Source organism: Hyla sarda, unplaced genomic scaffold (genome assembly GCF_029499605.1).
Source record: "Hyla sarda isolate aHylSar1 unplaced genomic scaffold, aHylSar1.hap1 scaffold_553, whole genome shotgun sequence".
NCBI lineage: Eukaryota > Metazoa > Chordata > Amphibia > Anura > Hylidae > Hyla > Hyla sarda.
The window spans coordinates 123,382-139,041 of NW_026610565.1; the positions used below are offsets into that span (position 1 = coordinate 123,382).

The window sequence follows — 15,660 nt, forward strand, 5'->3', positions numbered from 1 at the left end:
AAAATCATACAGTGGTCGGAGAACTCCACCTGAACCACGGACACTGCGGAAGAGACGGCTTCCTCCTTTAAATAAAACCTGTCTATCCTAGACCTGCTGCTACCTCGATGAAAGGTGAAACCCGCGTGGCCTGAGGGGCTCCGGATGTGGGCATCCTCTAGGCGAGCTTCCCTGACTATATTACTAAGGGCCACACAGTCATAAGCCAGCCGATCATTGGAACCTCTCCTATCTTGGGACCTCGTGACATTATTGAAGTCCCCTCCAAAGATCACTTGCCGGCTAGTAAAAAGAAAGGGCTTAATCCTCATAAAGAGATCCTTACGGCCCCACTTTGTTTGTGGGGCGTAGATGTTAATGAGCCGGAGCTCTTGAACCTTCATGAAGACATCTAAGATCAGGCACCTCCCCATTTCTAACTCAATGACCCGTCTGCATTCGACCGGAGCGGTAAAAAGGACCGCCACCCCACTATACGGCTCAGCTGCAAGAGACCAGTGGGAGGGGCCGCGCCTCCACTCTCTTCTGGCTTTCACCAGAGAGGCTAGATCTGACAACCTGGTCTCCTGTAAAAAGAAAATGTCGGCTTCAACACGGCCGAGAAAATCAAAGGCTGCGAATCTAGCCGTATCAGACTTTATACTGGCACAATTAATAGATGCCAGCGTCAATGGGGTGAGTGCTGCCATCCTGGGTAATTGAGTTAGACGGCCTTACCCATTATTTTTTCTTGCCCTTCTTCTTCACCGCCTCATCCCCTGAAGAAGAAGGAGCATTCTTACTTTCTTTAGATCTCTTTTTTGACTCAGACTGATCCATCTGGCTCCCATCTCCATCTGGCCCTGAGTTAGCCCTGCCCTCCGAGGAAGATGCCTCAACAGGACAGGACCCAGTTCCCCCTGGAGGCTCCAATCCCTCAGGCACCCCATCCTCGCCACCCCCCTCCAATGAGGGGGAGGAGATGGTATCAAGGACAAGGTACCTGTTCGATAGGTCAATCAGAAGGGGGGCAGGTAAGCTTCCTTTTAGGGCCTGGCCTTTAGCACCTGAAATAGAGGACTGAGACTTCCCCTTTACAACTTTTTTGCCCTTGTCTTTTTTCGGCCTTTAGCTCCCCTCCTCATCCACACTTTCATAGAGGGAGGAATCAGAAAGATCAGCCTCTTTGCCTTCCTCTTCGCGAATCCTCCTAATCTCCTCATCCAACACATCATCCCCCAGGGTCTCAGCAACATCTGGGCTAGTGACAGGAGCAGGGCCAGGAGCTACCCCCGCCACCTGAGAACTCTCCAGCTCCCTGCTTCTTCTGCGGTTTTCCTCTCTCCTTAGTTTGGCAGGCCCCTTCTTGCTCTTCATTAACCCTGTTGCTCCTTCACCCATGCAAGTACCCTCCCCAGCCGTGGCAACCCTAAAGCTCTCCCCAGCTGGAGCGGCCACCACACGGGAAAAGGCGCTGGGGCAACGGCTGAAAGGGTGTCCTAGGACACCACACAGATGACACCGGATCTGCCCACAGGATGCAGCCAAATGACCAGCCCCACCACACAAAGCGCAAACCTGCACAGTGCAGGCTGCGCTAAAATGGGTAGGACTACCACACCTGTGGCAGACTTTAGGCTGCCCCTGGTAGAAGACTTGGATTCTGTCACGTCCGAGGAAGGCTGCCGATGGGATGTGGGCAACTGTGCTCCCTGAACGCTTAAGTTTGACGGAAAATGTCCAGGCCCCAGACCAGATCCCGTGCTCATCAAGATTTTTCTTGGGCATGTCTGTCACATCCCCATAACGACCGAGCCAGGTCATGATGTCGTAGCAAGAGAGCGACTCGTTGCAGGGTCAAAACGGTCACTCTCTTGGTTTGGTTCTGCCGGGATATCGCTTTTACAGCGAAATCCCGCCAGCCGGGCTCGTTCTTCACCATCTCGTAATTCGACCAGAAAAGTTCAAGACCCTCTGGCCGAACAAAGCTGATGTCGAACTCAGAAGAACCATAGGGGTGAATCAGGGCAAAGATGTCACTCGCCCTGAACTCCATCTGAAGGAGGAGCTCAACCACCCTTGCCCGGGGCGGGCACGCATCTTTACCCCTCCAAATCAGATGGGCCACATTCCTACGGTTACTATCCTGCCCGGGTGTCGGGAGGGACCACATCACCTCCCCATTCTGTTCTCGGAAGGCACCCAGACCATGCCTCTCTATCCAAAAAGACAGGTCAACCGAACCCCTCCCTTCTACCTCAATTGACCTATCACCCTTATGCAGAGCCTCCAGGAGGCGCCGCTGCAAGTGACCCCCAGAACCAGATGGAGACGGGGACCCTCTTGATTCCCCGGCAGCGACGCTGGCATAGCTTCTAGCAGTCACCACCAGGGGGGCAGCCGAACCAGCAGTACTCTTTACTGATCCAGTGACATCCCTTTGCCCGCCTCCAGCACTCTTCTCTTGCACACCGCTAGCATCCCTCTCTTGTACACCTCTAGCACCCCTCTCTCACACACCGCTAGCATCCCTCTCTTGCACACCGCTAGCACCCCTCTCTCGCACACCGCTAGCACCCCTCTCTCGCACACCGCTAGCACCCCTCTCTTGCACACCGCTAGCACCCCTCTCTCGCACACCGCTAGCACCCCTCTCTCGCACACCACTAGCACCCCTCTCTTGCACACCGCTAGCACCCCTCTCTTGCACACCGCTAGCACCCCTCTCTCGCACACCTCTAGCACCCCTCTCTTGCACACCGCTAGCACCCCTCTCTTGCACACCGCTAGCACCCCCCTCTTGCACACCGCTAGCACCCCCCTCTTGCACACCGCTAGCACCCCTCTCTTGTACTCCTCTAATGCCCCACTCTTGCACACTGCTAACATTTTCATGCAACATACCATCACCAAAATTTTCACTCTCTTTTGCACTCTTCCCTTTCACACTATTATCCTGGCTAAACTTTCCTGAGCTGGCCGAGTTATTTGCGTATGCCACGGGGGTTTGTGCTGCTGGTCCCGCCCCCGATGACCGCTTTTTCGGTTCTGGCGATGTTACTTCCAGTTCCAGTGATGACACTTCCTTCAACGCCGATGATGTTCCCAGTGAGAACTGCTTCACACTGGGTGGGAGCTGTCCCTCCGGACGCACCCCCACCCCTCCTACAGCAGCCGACGTGCAGGGATTCCCCACAGCGTCAGTGCAACCTTCAGGAGCCACCTCACCCAACCGCCCGGGCTTTTCTACCAATCCAGACGCATGGACACTCCCCCCCCCTCACAGAGGAGTGCCCTGCTACGCCCAGATCGCTCAGGGGACCGCCCCCCGAGCAGACAGCAACATCACCAAGCTCCGGCACTAGGACACGCCCCCTGCCCACCTGGGGTGGTCCTGCAGCATCGGAGTCGCCCACCTTAAGCCTGTCCTGCCCTTCCCTACCGGCAGGACAGGCGGGCTCCTTGGCGTCTGCAGCCATCTTAGAAACCTTATCCACCACGTACCCCCCATGCTGGCCCCGCTTTACAGCAAAAGCGGGGTCGGGCAGACTGGGGGGCCCACTAGCCTGAACCACCTTTTCAGATGGCCCAGACTGCTGGAGAGAAGAATAAACAAGTCTGGTGACCTCTCCTTTTTTCCTTTTATTTCTCCTCTTCCTCTTGCCCTTCACCTCAGTATCTGGGCCCAAGTCATTTCCAAATGAGAAGTTCTCAAAATGGGTAGGTGACTCTTGGAGCACAATCGCCTTCAGCAATCCGCCACCAATTAACCCATTGCTGCTGCCGCTGTCGTCACTGCTGTCATCTGACGTTACAGGCAGGGCTACCTGAGCAGGATTTATGTATGAACTCTGGGTTGTGTCCTCCTCCATTTCACTCTCCTCTGCACCACCATCTTGCTTCTCTTTAGCACCTTCCTCAGCACTGTCCTCTCTTTCTCCACCACCATCTTCCTCCACACTGTCCTCCTCAGCACTGTTCTCTCTTTCTCCTCCACCATCCACCTCCACACCATCCTCCTCTGCACTGCTTTCGCTGTGACTGACCTCCTCCTCTCTTTCTGGGTTCTGCTGGCCTCTGAACCGACTTTCATTGCAGAGTTTTTCTCTGAAGATACCAGCCCCTTCCATGATCTCCATCCTCACCCTTTCTACCTCCTCAACATCTTTTTTCAGGGTGCGCACTTTAGCCGAATACACTGGCCTTAGATTTTTTGAGGTGTAATCAGCCTGGTAACGGGCAAATTTGAAGTCCTCTCTTAGCCCACAAAGCATTTTGCCAAGACGCTCATACTCCGCCATTTTTGCTTGGAGTCGGGACCCAAAAGTGGCCAAAGACTCCCTGGGACCCAATACCCCCCATTGCTGGGGTTCAGAGGTACCTTGCCTCCCCATGTTTCTCCTCAACTCCTCACCTTCATGCAGGCCTTTACCTGCAGCCTTGCTTGTAGCCTTCCTTGCAGCCTTGCGGCTTCCAGATATGGACGGTGGAGTTGGTTCTGCATTTCTGCGGATCCTGGAGGATCTCCGTACCCCATCCTGGGAGTTGGCCGTTGCAATGTCACCTCCACCTCCCGCCAGCCTGGTACGGGAGGTGGGGACGTTGGGGTTCATGCAGGGAAGCCCTTCCCCGAAGGCTGCCACAAACTTGGGGGGGGGGGAGGGCTGGTGAAAATCCTGCTGCTCTCTGGTTCTCCTGGAGCTGACGATCACACAACCACACCCTGAACAGGAAGTAGTGCAACAGCTGGAGACACCCTATTTGGGAAGCACTGCTGTAGGGTAATTTGGAGGTCGATACAAATCCCAAATTTAGGCCTCAAATGCACATGGTGCTCTTTCACTTTGGAGCCCTCTCATATTTCAAGGCAACAGTTTTGGGTTACAAATTTTTTTTCTCTTCTTTTACCCCTTAAGAAAAGGTAAATTTTGGGTCTACACCAGCATGTTAGTGTAAACAGAGTGTACCATATACATTTGAGGCCTAAATTGGTGATTTGCACAGGGGTGGCTGGTAGTTACAGCAGTTCTGACATAAACATAAAAAACACCCATATGTGACCCCCATTTAGATAACTACACCCCTCACGTAAAGTAACAAGGGGTATAGTGAGCCTTAACATCCCACAGGTGTTTGACAAATTTTTGTTAAAGTTGGAGGTGAAAATAAAATTTATTTTATTTTTTTCCCTAAAATGCTATTGTTACCCCAATTTTATCATTTTCACAAGGGGTAATAGGAGAAAAAGCCCCGCAAAATTTGTAACCCCATCTCTTGTGAGTCAGAAAATACCCCACATGTGGATGTAAAGTGCTCTGTGGGTGAACTACAGGGCTCAGAAGAAAAGGAGCACCATTGGGCTTTTGGAGAGAGAATCTGGCTGAAATTGGAAGCCATGTGTGTTTAGGCCACCATGGTGCCAGAACAGTGAACCCCCCCCCCCCACACACACACACACACACACATATGTGACCCCATTTTGGAAACTACACCCCTAATAAGAAGTGCAGTGAGCATTTACATCTCACAGGTGTCTGATAGATTTTTTTGAGCAGTGGTCTGCCAAAAGAAAAATGAAAATTTCATTTGCACAGCCCACTGTTCCAAAGATCTGTCAAATGCCAGTGGGGTTTAACCCCTTAAGGAACCAGCCCATTTTCACCTTAAGGACCCAGCCATTTTTGCACATCTGACCACTGTAACTTTAAGCATTAATAACTCTGGGATGCTTTTACTTTTCATTCTGATTCTGAGATTGTTTTTTCGTGACATATTCTACTTCACGTTAGTGGTAAATTTTTGTTGAGGCTTGCATCATTTCTTGGTGAAAAATTCCAAAATTTGATGAAAAAATGGAACATTTTGCATTTTTGTAACTTTGAAGCTCTCTGCTTGTAACAAAAACAGACATTCCAAATAAATTATATATTGATTCACAGATACAATATGTCTACTTTATATTTTCATCATAAAGTTGACAGGTTTTAACTTTTAGAATATATCAGAGGGCTTCAAAGTTCAGCAACACTTTTCCAAATTTTTCACAACATTTTTTAAATTGGAATTTTTCAGGGATCAGTTCAGTTTTGAAGTGGATTTGAAGGGCCTTCATATTAGAAATACCCCACAAATGACCCCATTATAAAAAACTGCACCCCTCAGAGTATCCAAAATGACATTTGGGTAAGTGTGTTAACCCTTTAGGTGTTTCATAGGAATAGCAGCAAAGTGAAGGAGGAAATTCAAAATCTCCATTTTTTACACTCGCATGTTCTTGTAGACCCAGTTTTTGAATTTTTACAAGGGGTAATAGGAGAAAAAGCCCCCCAAAATTTGTAACCCAATTTCTCTAGAGTAAGGAAATACCTCATATGTGTATGTAAATTGTTCGGCTGGTGCAGTAGAGGGCTCAGAAGGGAAGGAGCAACAATGGGATTTTGGAGAGTGAATTTTTGCTGAAATGGTTTTTGGGGGGCATGTCACATTTTGGAAGCCCCTATGGTGCCAGAAGAGCAGAAAACCCCCACATGGCATACCATTTTGGAAACTACACCCCTCAAGGCAAGTACCAAGGGGTCCAGTGAGCCTTAACACCCCACAGGTCTTTTACGACTTTTCGTTAAATTCGGATGTGTAAATGAAAAAAAAAAAAAATAATAATTCACTTCCAGGCAGTGGAAGAGAGGTGGTTGTGGTTGTGATAAATATAAAGCAAATACACTATGTTGAGCTAGCGACTGTTTGTCTGTATACAAGAGTGTGAAGCATACAAGTGAGTGAGTATAAAAGTGAGGGGACTTAAAATTAAGGGACTTTAAATTCAGGAAGTTTAAATTGAAATATTTGATTTTTTTTTCTTTTCTGTAAATTTTTGCAATCCCCAAATCTAGTATGACCTCCATGTTGGAAAAGGCAGTCCAGTGTGCATCTTGCGCAATGTATGCAATCCTTGAACAACAGTTTGAGGGTGCATATTGTTGTGTGAGATGTGTGCGAGTTGCTCATTTAGAAGCCCAGATCCTGGATCTAGAGGAGCAACTGGCAACACTGAGATGCATTGACAACCCGCAGAGTAGTCTCCTGCTCACTGAGCAGGTACTCTCTGGGGTCGAGGTGGGGATGGATAGTGGGACGGAGGTGCAGGACAGTCAGGCAGTTAGCTGGGTTACAGTTAGAAAACGGAGTAGAGGGAAAAGTGTCAGGGAGGCTAGTCCGCAACTGGCACACCCCAACAAGTTTGCCCAGTTGGCAGATGAGGGGGATGTCATTTCAGAGCTAGCGGTACTGCAGCAGGACTTTGCCTCTGACCGCCAGGGGGGTGTCTGCTCCAGTAAGGAGGGAGGGAGGAGAGCAGGGCAGGTCAGACAGGTACTGGTAGTGGGGGACTCAATTATTAGGGGGACAGATAGGGCGATCTGTCACAAAGACCGGGATAGCCGAACAGTGTGTTGTCTTCCTGGCGCTCGAGTTCGGCACATCGCGGATCGGGTTGACAGGTTGCTGGGTGGGGCTGGAGAAGACCCAGCAGTCATGGTACATATTGGCACCAATGACAAAGTAAGAGGTAGATGGAGTGTCCTTAAAAAGGATTTCAGGGACTTAGGCTGCAAGCTTAAGGCAAGGACCTCCAAGGTAGTATTTTCTGAAATATTACCTGTACCACGAGCCACACCAGAGAGGCAGCGGGAGATAAGGGAGGTAAACAAGTGGCTCAGAAGCTGGTGTAGGAAGGAGGGGTTTGGGTTCATGGAGAACTGGGCAGACTTTGATTTTAAAGGAAACAGATTTCTGACTATAGCTAAAGACCATTATCTGTCCCAAATGGTGCAGTTCCTGACCAGAGGGGGCGCCCTACTAGACTTAATATTTACCAACGTACTGAAACTGACAGAGTAATTAATGTGCAAGTAGATGGACACCGAGGAAATAGTGATCATAATTTAATACATTATAACTTGTTCTTCAATAAGGGAATCTCTCGAGGGGCCACAAAAACAATGAACTTTCGAAAGCAAAGTTCGATCAACTCAGAGAAGCCCATACCAATATAAAATGGGATAATGTCCTCAAAAATAACAATACTGACACTAAATGGGAGACTTTTAAAAATATCTTAAATTTTCACTGTAAGATGTATATACTTTATAGGAATAAAAGGGTCAGAAATAAAAGAAAACCAATATGGATGAATAAAAATGTTAAGGGGGCAATAAATGACTAAAATAAAGCATTTCAGTTACTAAAACAGGACAGCAGTGAAGAAGCATTAAAAAGCTATAGAGAAAAATGTGAAATATGTAAAAAACAGATAAAAGCCGCAAAAATAGAGACAGAAAGACTCATTGCCAAAGAGAGTATAACTAACTCCAAAATGTTCTTTAATTATATAAATAGCAAAAAGGTCAAAAATGAAAGTGTTGGCCTTTTAAAAAAATGATGAGGAAGAAATTATAAACGGGGATCAGGAAAAAGCAAATATACTAAACAAATTCTTCTCCACTGTATTCACTGAGGAAAATGAAATGCCAGGTGAAATACAGTGTGATAAGGTAAACTCCCCAGTACAGGTCACCTGTCTAACCCAGGAAGAAGTACAGTGCCACCTACAAAAAATCAAAATAGACAAATCACCAGGTCCAGATGGCATTCACCCCCATGTTCTAAAGGAATTAAGTAATGTAATAGACAGACCCCTATTTTTAATATTCAGGGACTCTATAGTGACAGGGACTCTTCCCCAGGACTGGCGCATGGCAAATGTGGTGCCAATATTTAAGAACGGGTCAAAAAGTGACCCCGGGAATTATAGACCTGTTAGTTTAACCTCGGTTATATGTAAATTGTTTGAGGGTTTCCTAAGAGATGCTATTTTGGAATATCTTGATAAAAATAAATGTATGACCCTGTATCAACATGGCTTTATGAGGGATTGATCCTGTCAAACTAACCTGATCAGCTTTTATGAGGAGGTGAGCACAAGACTGGACCAGGGGCAATCGCTGGATGTCGTATATCTGGATTTTTCCAAAGCATTTGATACGGTTCCACATAAAAGGTTGGTGCATAAAATGAGAAGGTTTGGGCTGGGGGAGAATGTGCGCAAGTGAATAAGTAACTGGCTCAATGATAGGAAACAGAGGGTGTTTATTAATGGTACTTATTCTGATTGGGTGACTGTTACTAGTGGGGTACCACAGGGGTCCGTCTTGGGTCCTGTCCTATTTAATATATTCATGAATGACCTTGCAGAGGGGTTGAATAGTAAAGTAGCAATCTTTGCAGATGACACCAAACTCTGTAAAGTGGTAAACACTATAGAGGACAGTGCACTGTTACAAATGGATCTGGATAGGTTGGAGGTTTGGGCTGGGAAGTGGCAGATGAGGTTCAACACTGATAAATGTAAGGTAATGCAAAAATCCGAGCTGGGATTATGTATTAAATGGAAGAACACTTAGGACGACTGACATGGAAAAGGACTTAGGAGCCTTAGGTAACAGTAAACTTAGCTGTAGTGACCAGTGTCGGGCAGCTGCTGCCAAGGCTAATAAAATCATGGGGTACATCAATAGGGGCATAGATGCCGACGACAAGGAAATAATGCTACCGCTGTACAAATCACTAGTCAGTCCTCACATAGAGTACTGTGTACAGTACTGAGCACCAGTGTACAAGAAAGATATAGTGGAGCTGGAGAGGGTTCAAATCCCACTAAGGACAACAATAAATAAAGACTTATTATTATTATTATTATTATAACGTCAGCAGAGAGCACTGTGCTCGTGATGTCATCAGAGAGCATTCCAAAAAGAAAATAATTTCCTCTGTAGTATTCAGCAGCTAATAAGTACAGGAAAGATTACGATTTTTTAATAGAAGTAATTTACAAATCTGTTTAACTTTCCGGAGCCAGTTGATTTAAAAGAAAAAAAAGGTTTTCACCGGAGTACCCCTTTAACCCCTTCATGACCCAGCCCATTTTCACCTTCAGGTCCTGGGCATTTTTTGAAAATCTGACCACTGTCACTTTAAACATTAATAACTCTGGAATGCTTTTACTTATCATTCTGATTCCGAGAACTGCTGTAACAATCAGCCACCCCTGTGCAAATCGCCTCAAATGTACATGGTGCACTCTCCCTTCTGAGCCTTGTTGTGCGCCCCCAGAGCACTTTGCGCCCACATATGGGGTATCTCCATACTCGGGAGAAATTGCATTACAAATTTAGAGGATCTTTTTTCCCCTTTTACCTTAAAATTATTTTTTTACACTAACATGCTGGTGTAGACCCCAACTTCACCTTTTCATAAGGGGTTAAAGAAGAAAAAGCCCCCCAAAATTTGTAAGGCAATTTCTCCCGAGTACGGCAATACCCCATATGTGTCCCAAAACTGTTGCCCTGAAATACGACAGGGCTCCAAAGTGAGAGAGCGCCATGCGCATTTGAGGCCTGAATTAGGGATTTGCATAGGGGTGGACATAGGGGTATTCTATGCCAATGATTCCCAAACAGGGTGCCTCCAGCTGTTGCAAAACTCCCAGCATGCCTGGACAGTCAATGGCTGTCCGGCAATACTGGGAGTTATTATTTTGCAACAGCTGGAGGCTCCGTTTTGGAAACAGTAGCGTACCAGACGTTTTTCATTTTTTTGGGGGAGGGGGGCTGTGTAGGGATAATGTGTATATGTAGTGTTTTTTACTTTTTATTTTAGGTTAGTGTTAGTGTAGTGTAGTGTTTTTAGGGTACAGTCACATGGGCAGAGGTTCACAGCAAGTTTGCCGCTGGGAGTTTGAGCTGCAGCGCAAATTTTGTGCCATCTCAAACTTGCAGCACTCACTGTAAACCTCCGCCCATGTGAGTGTACCCTGTACATTCACATTGGGGGGAGGGGGCAAACATCCAGCTGTTGCAAACTCCGAGCATGCCCTTTGGCTGTCCGTGCATGCTGGGAGTTGTAGTTTTGCAACAGCTGGAGGCACACTGGTTTGGAAACACTAAGTTAAGTAATAAACTTTCAAGTGTTTTGCAACCAAACTTAGCGTTTCCAAACCAGTGTGCCTCCAGCTGTTGCAAAACTACAACTCCCAGCATGCATGGTCTGTCAGTGCATGCTGGGAGTTATAGTTTTGCAACAATTGAAACAGCTGGAGGCACTGAGGTAGGAAACGGACAATGTTTCCCAACTAGTGTGCCTCCAGTTGTTGCAAAACTACAACTCCCAGCATGCCCAGACTGCCCAAGCATGCTGGAAGTTGTAGTTCGGCAATATCTGAAGGATCAGATGTTGCCGAACTACAACTTCCAGCATGCTTGGGCAGTCTGGGCATGCTGGGAGTTGTAGTTTTGCAATATCTGGAGGTCCACAGTTTGGAGACCACTGTATAATGGTCTCCAATCTATGCTCTTCCAGATGTTAGAGAACTACAACTCCCAGCATGCCTGGACAGACTGAGCATGCTGGGAGTTGTAGTTTTGCAACATCTGGAACAGCACAGATTGGAGACCATTATACAGTGGTCTCCAAACTGTGGACCTCCAGATGTTACAAAACTACAACTCCCAGCATGCCCAGAAAGCCAAAGGCTGTCTGGGCATGCTGGGAGTTGCCGTTTTGAAACTCCCAGAGGCAGCAGTGAGATCGCTTTACGGCGATCTCACTGCTGCCAATGAAGATGCCGCACTGCTGCCGGAAACTCACCTCCGGGACGCAGCGCCGCCGGGACCGCCTGGAGGACGTCGCTCGCAACGGGACCACTCGGGACACCGCATGGTCGGGTAAGTGATGCCGGGGGATGGGTAAGGGACACTTAGCAGAGCGGTGTGTGTCCCGATCCCCGTGATCGGGACTTACACACCGCGCTGCTAAATATTCTGATAGCGAAACGCTGCTATTAGCTAGTCAGAGTTGACCAGCTGATAGCAGCGATCGCTGGGGGGGGGGGGGGGGTGGGGGATGAAACCCCCCCGTGGTCGCATGGTAAGATGGCTGGCTATCAGTGATAGCCACCATCTTACCGGGCACTGCGGGATGCCGCGAGTAGCGGCAAAAATGTTCATGACGTACCTGTATGTCATGGGTCGGGAACACCTTGCCACCCATGACGTACAGGTATGTCATAGGTCGGGAAGGGGTTAATGGTATAGAGAACTGTGTCTAGTGCATTAACTCTGATTTTTTGCCCATTGAAACCAGTAGGCCCATTGTGGTCTATGGGGAAAGCTGCTGAGTTGCCCATAGCAACCAATCAGATCGCTTCTTTCATTTTTGAAAAAGTCTCTGAAAAATGAAGGAAGTAATCTGATTGGTTGCTATGTGCAACTCAGAAACTTTTCCAGGAAAATATGCTGAGTTGCCCATAGCAACCAATCAGATCGCTTCTTTCATTTTTGAAAAAGTCTCTGAAAAATGAAGGAAGTAATCTGATTGGTTGCTATGGGCAACTCAGAAACTTTTCCAGGAAAATATGCTGAGTTGCCCATAGCAACCAATCAGATCGCTTCTTTCATTTTGCAAAGGCATTGTGAAAAATGAAAGAAGCAATCTGATTGGTTGCTATGGGCAACTGCACAACTCTTCCTCTACACTGGTCTTGATGAATCTCCCCCATAGAGGGAGATTTATCAAAACCTGCCCAGAGGAAAAGTTTCTGAGTTGCCCATAGCAACCAATCAGATCGCTTCTTTCATTTTTGAAAAAGCCTCTGAAAAATGAAGGATATTTTTGAGATTTTGGAAGCTGGGATACTCACTACACCCATGCATATCTAGATAATTAAGTATGGGAGGAACTTAAAAAATGTTTAAAATCACATGGAGATTTGACTTTACTTCATTATGGTCGAATAAAGCACTTAAAGAATTCCTTAAAATTAAAGATTCACTCTTTTGGATGAAAAGGGGCTTATTTATGTAAATCAATTATACGCTTTAGGTCAAATAAAGTCGTTTGAAGAGATAGCCCATAAGTGTGTGGGGGGAAGACAATCAGAAACATTGTTTTTTACAAATAAGTAACACAGATCATAAACCAATAAAAGGAGAGATTGGAGATTTCAGGGATTCTATATATAAGAAAAGTTTAATTAGACTATTTCCTTATGCAAAGTTGCTGTCTGGGCATGCTGGGAGTTGTGGTTCTGCAGCGGTTGGGGGTTCACAGCTTGAAGACCACTGCTATAGAGGATGCAAATGTATCTGAGCCCTGGAACTCAAATAATGTGAAATATGAGATGATCAAAATGGAGCCCCTGCACTAATTACTTGGGTTCTGAGGTCTGTAAGGTCCATAGTAAAAACATCAGGTTCTGTCTATAGCAGATACTAAATCATGGCAGCTCAAAGAAACAAGCAGTCATTCTGACATGTCACATGTGATGTCATAGACAGCTGGAGGCCTGACATCCCACTGACAGCCGCCCGAGCCTTCAGTCTGTTCCAGTGCGATTAGTGAGAATAGTGAGATTAGCGTCTTCTTTTTCTACTTGTCTGAAATGGAGCTAAAAGGACTGGGGTTCGTCCCCCTCCTGTTGGCGTTTTGGTGTGCGGCCTGGCTTGCCACCAGCTACATCATGACGGTCGTCCTCGGCCATGCAGCCTCGCCACTGATGAGCATCAGGTAAGATAAACAAGCAAATGATTCTTATTTCATGGGTTGGGAGTGAGGAAATATCCATAATAACATTGGTTTCTTTTCCTTCACAGTGACGTGGGAAATGTCTTTCCCGAAAGCATATTATTCAGAATTGGATTTATAGGGACGTCCATTGGCACTTTGGTACTAACCTTTCTTATTTATAAGTATATGGTTATGCATACTGAAGAGTTCAGGGGTCATCAGGTCCTGATCCAGAGGATCCTGCTGGCCATTGTGTGGGCCTCCTGTTTTTCCACAGCTGTTATGCATGTATTGTCCCCCGAAGAATATCCCAGGATACACTTTGTCAGCACGATAATTTCCATTACATGTGAAGCCTTATACTACCTTGGGCAGTCCATCCAGATGTATAAATTACCAGGAGCAAAAAAAGTCATCCACCATAGTAGATGCACCTGCTGTGGCCTGACTTTTGTCTGTGTAGTTTTCTATTTTGAATATGAAACATTAAAGGAATTATTCCATAATGATGAAGACTGGGACGAGATCCGTGAAATCCCCATCATAATCATCGAGTGGGTGATGCTTCTACTGATCCTGATAAACATCGTGACCTATTATTCCACCATGCAGAGGTTATTGTTGACCGTCTCCAGAAACAGCTGCACACTCTCTCTTAGAGTAAAAATTGATGACTTCGGGGTGTAGACCACCACGGGGGCCATCAAGTGGTCTTCTGGGAGAGATACTGCACAGGACACGGAAAACATCTAAAGAAGAATAACTGGGGGACTACATATGGTGCCAGTAATCATGACACAATAATATGAGCTGGTGATATTACTTATACAAAAAAAAATAAAAAAAATAATAAAAAAATATTGGTGTGTGAAGTGTAATACCTAGTTACAAAACAGAATCAAATTCATCATTATAACCCCCCTCTGCATTACCCTGTTTATTATTTTTCAAGCAAGCACTTTGTTCTAATTCGTCCACTCTCTGGCGTGCTCCTTGTATAAGGGGTTTGGGATACCCTTTTTGTTTAAAATGATCCTCCAGGTTCTCTAGTTGTTGTAGGTATTTTTGGGTGGAAGAACAATTCCTTCGGATTCTTTTCATTTGACCGAATGGAATGTTCTTCTTCCATTATTTAAGATGGCAACTGTTAAAGTCGAGGTATCTGTTTGCATTCACCTCCTTAAAATAGTTGGCAGTATGCGAACAGCCATCCTGAATATAGATATTTAAATCCAGGAACTCACATTTTTTGGGGGACTGATGCAGCGCTGCCTTTGGATATCTCTGGCTCTGCCATAGAACTTTTTTTGAGGGGGCGTGTCGGCTGCCCCTTCGTCTGGTGGTCAACACTAGTGTTGCTCGCAAATATTCGCAATGCGCGAATTCGCGAATATTCACCAATATAGCACTATATATTCGAAATTATGAATATTGTTTTTTCCCCCACAGTACACATCACAGTGATCATCCCTCTCTGCTTCCAGCTTGCGTGGTGTAAAGAAGGCTCTAATACTGCTGTGTGAGACTGGCGTACAAATTTTCGCATATGGGAAAATTTGCATATGCAAATTTTCGTTTATGCAAATTTTTCACATATGGTAACTTTCGCCCATGCAAATTTTTGTTTATGCGAAAATATATCGCGAATTCGAATATGGCCTATGCCGCTCAACACTAATAATGACCCAACATAAAAATGTACTATATACTTGTCCCCACAAATGAATTTATACTATAAACTGACCCCCATATATATGAATATATACTATATACTGACCCCCATATATATGAATGTATACTATATACTGACCCCCATATATATGAATGTATACTATATACTGACCCCCATATATATGAATGTATACTATATACTGACCCCCATATATATGAATGTATACTATATACTGACCCCCATATATATGAATGTATACTATATACTGACCCCCATATATATGAATGTATACTATATACTGACCCCATATTTGAATGTATACTATATACTGACCCCCATATATATGAATGTATACTATATACTGACCACATATATATGAATGTATACTATAT

The 15,660-nt window shown here is 45.9% G+C and overlaps 1 protein-coding gene across 1 annotated transcript; it reads left to right on the plus strand.

The window, feature by feature from the left end:
* Window positions 1–13,076: 13,076 nt before the first annotated feature.
* On the plus strand, window positions 13,077–14,411 carry LOC130339805 (uncharacterized). The gene is made up of 2 exons (XM_056554095.1): window positions 13,077–13,596; window positions 13,683–14,411. The coding sequence occupies exons 1-2, from the start codon at window positions 13,472–13,474 to the stop codon at window positions 14,281–14,283; spliced, it is 726 nt and encodes a 241-aa protein (XP_056410070.1). The 5' UTR covers window positions 13,077–13,471; the 3' UTR covers window positions 14,284–14,411.
* Window positions 14,412–15,660: the final 1,249 nt, after the last annotated feature.

Excerpts from the sequence above, each read along its gene's own strand:
- LOC130339805 (XM_056554095.1), top strand. The coding sequence starts at position 13,472 with ATGGAGCTAAAAGGACTGGGGTTCGTCCCCCTCCTGTTGGCGTTTTGG. Across the intron at positions 13,597-13,682 it reads TCGCCACTGATGAGCATCAG|TGACGTGGGAAATGTCTTTC; the intron begins GTAAGATAAACA and ends TTTCCTTCACAG.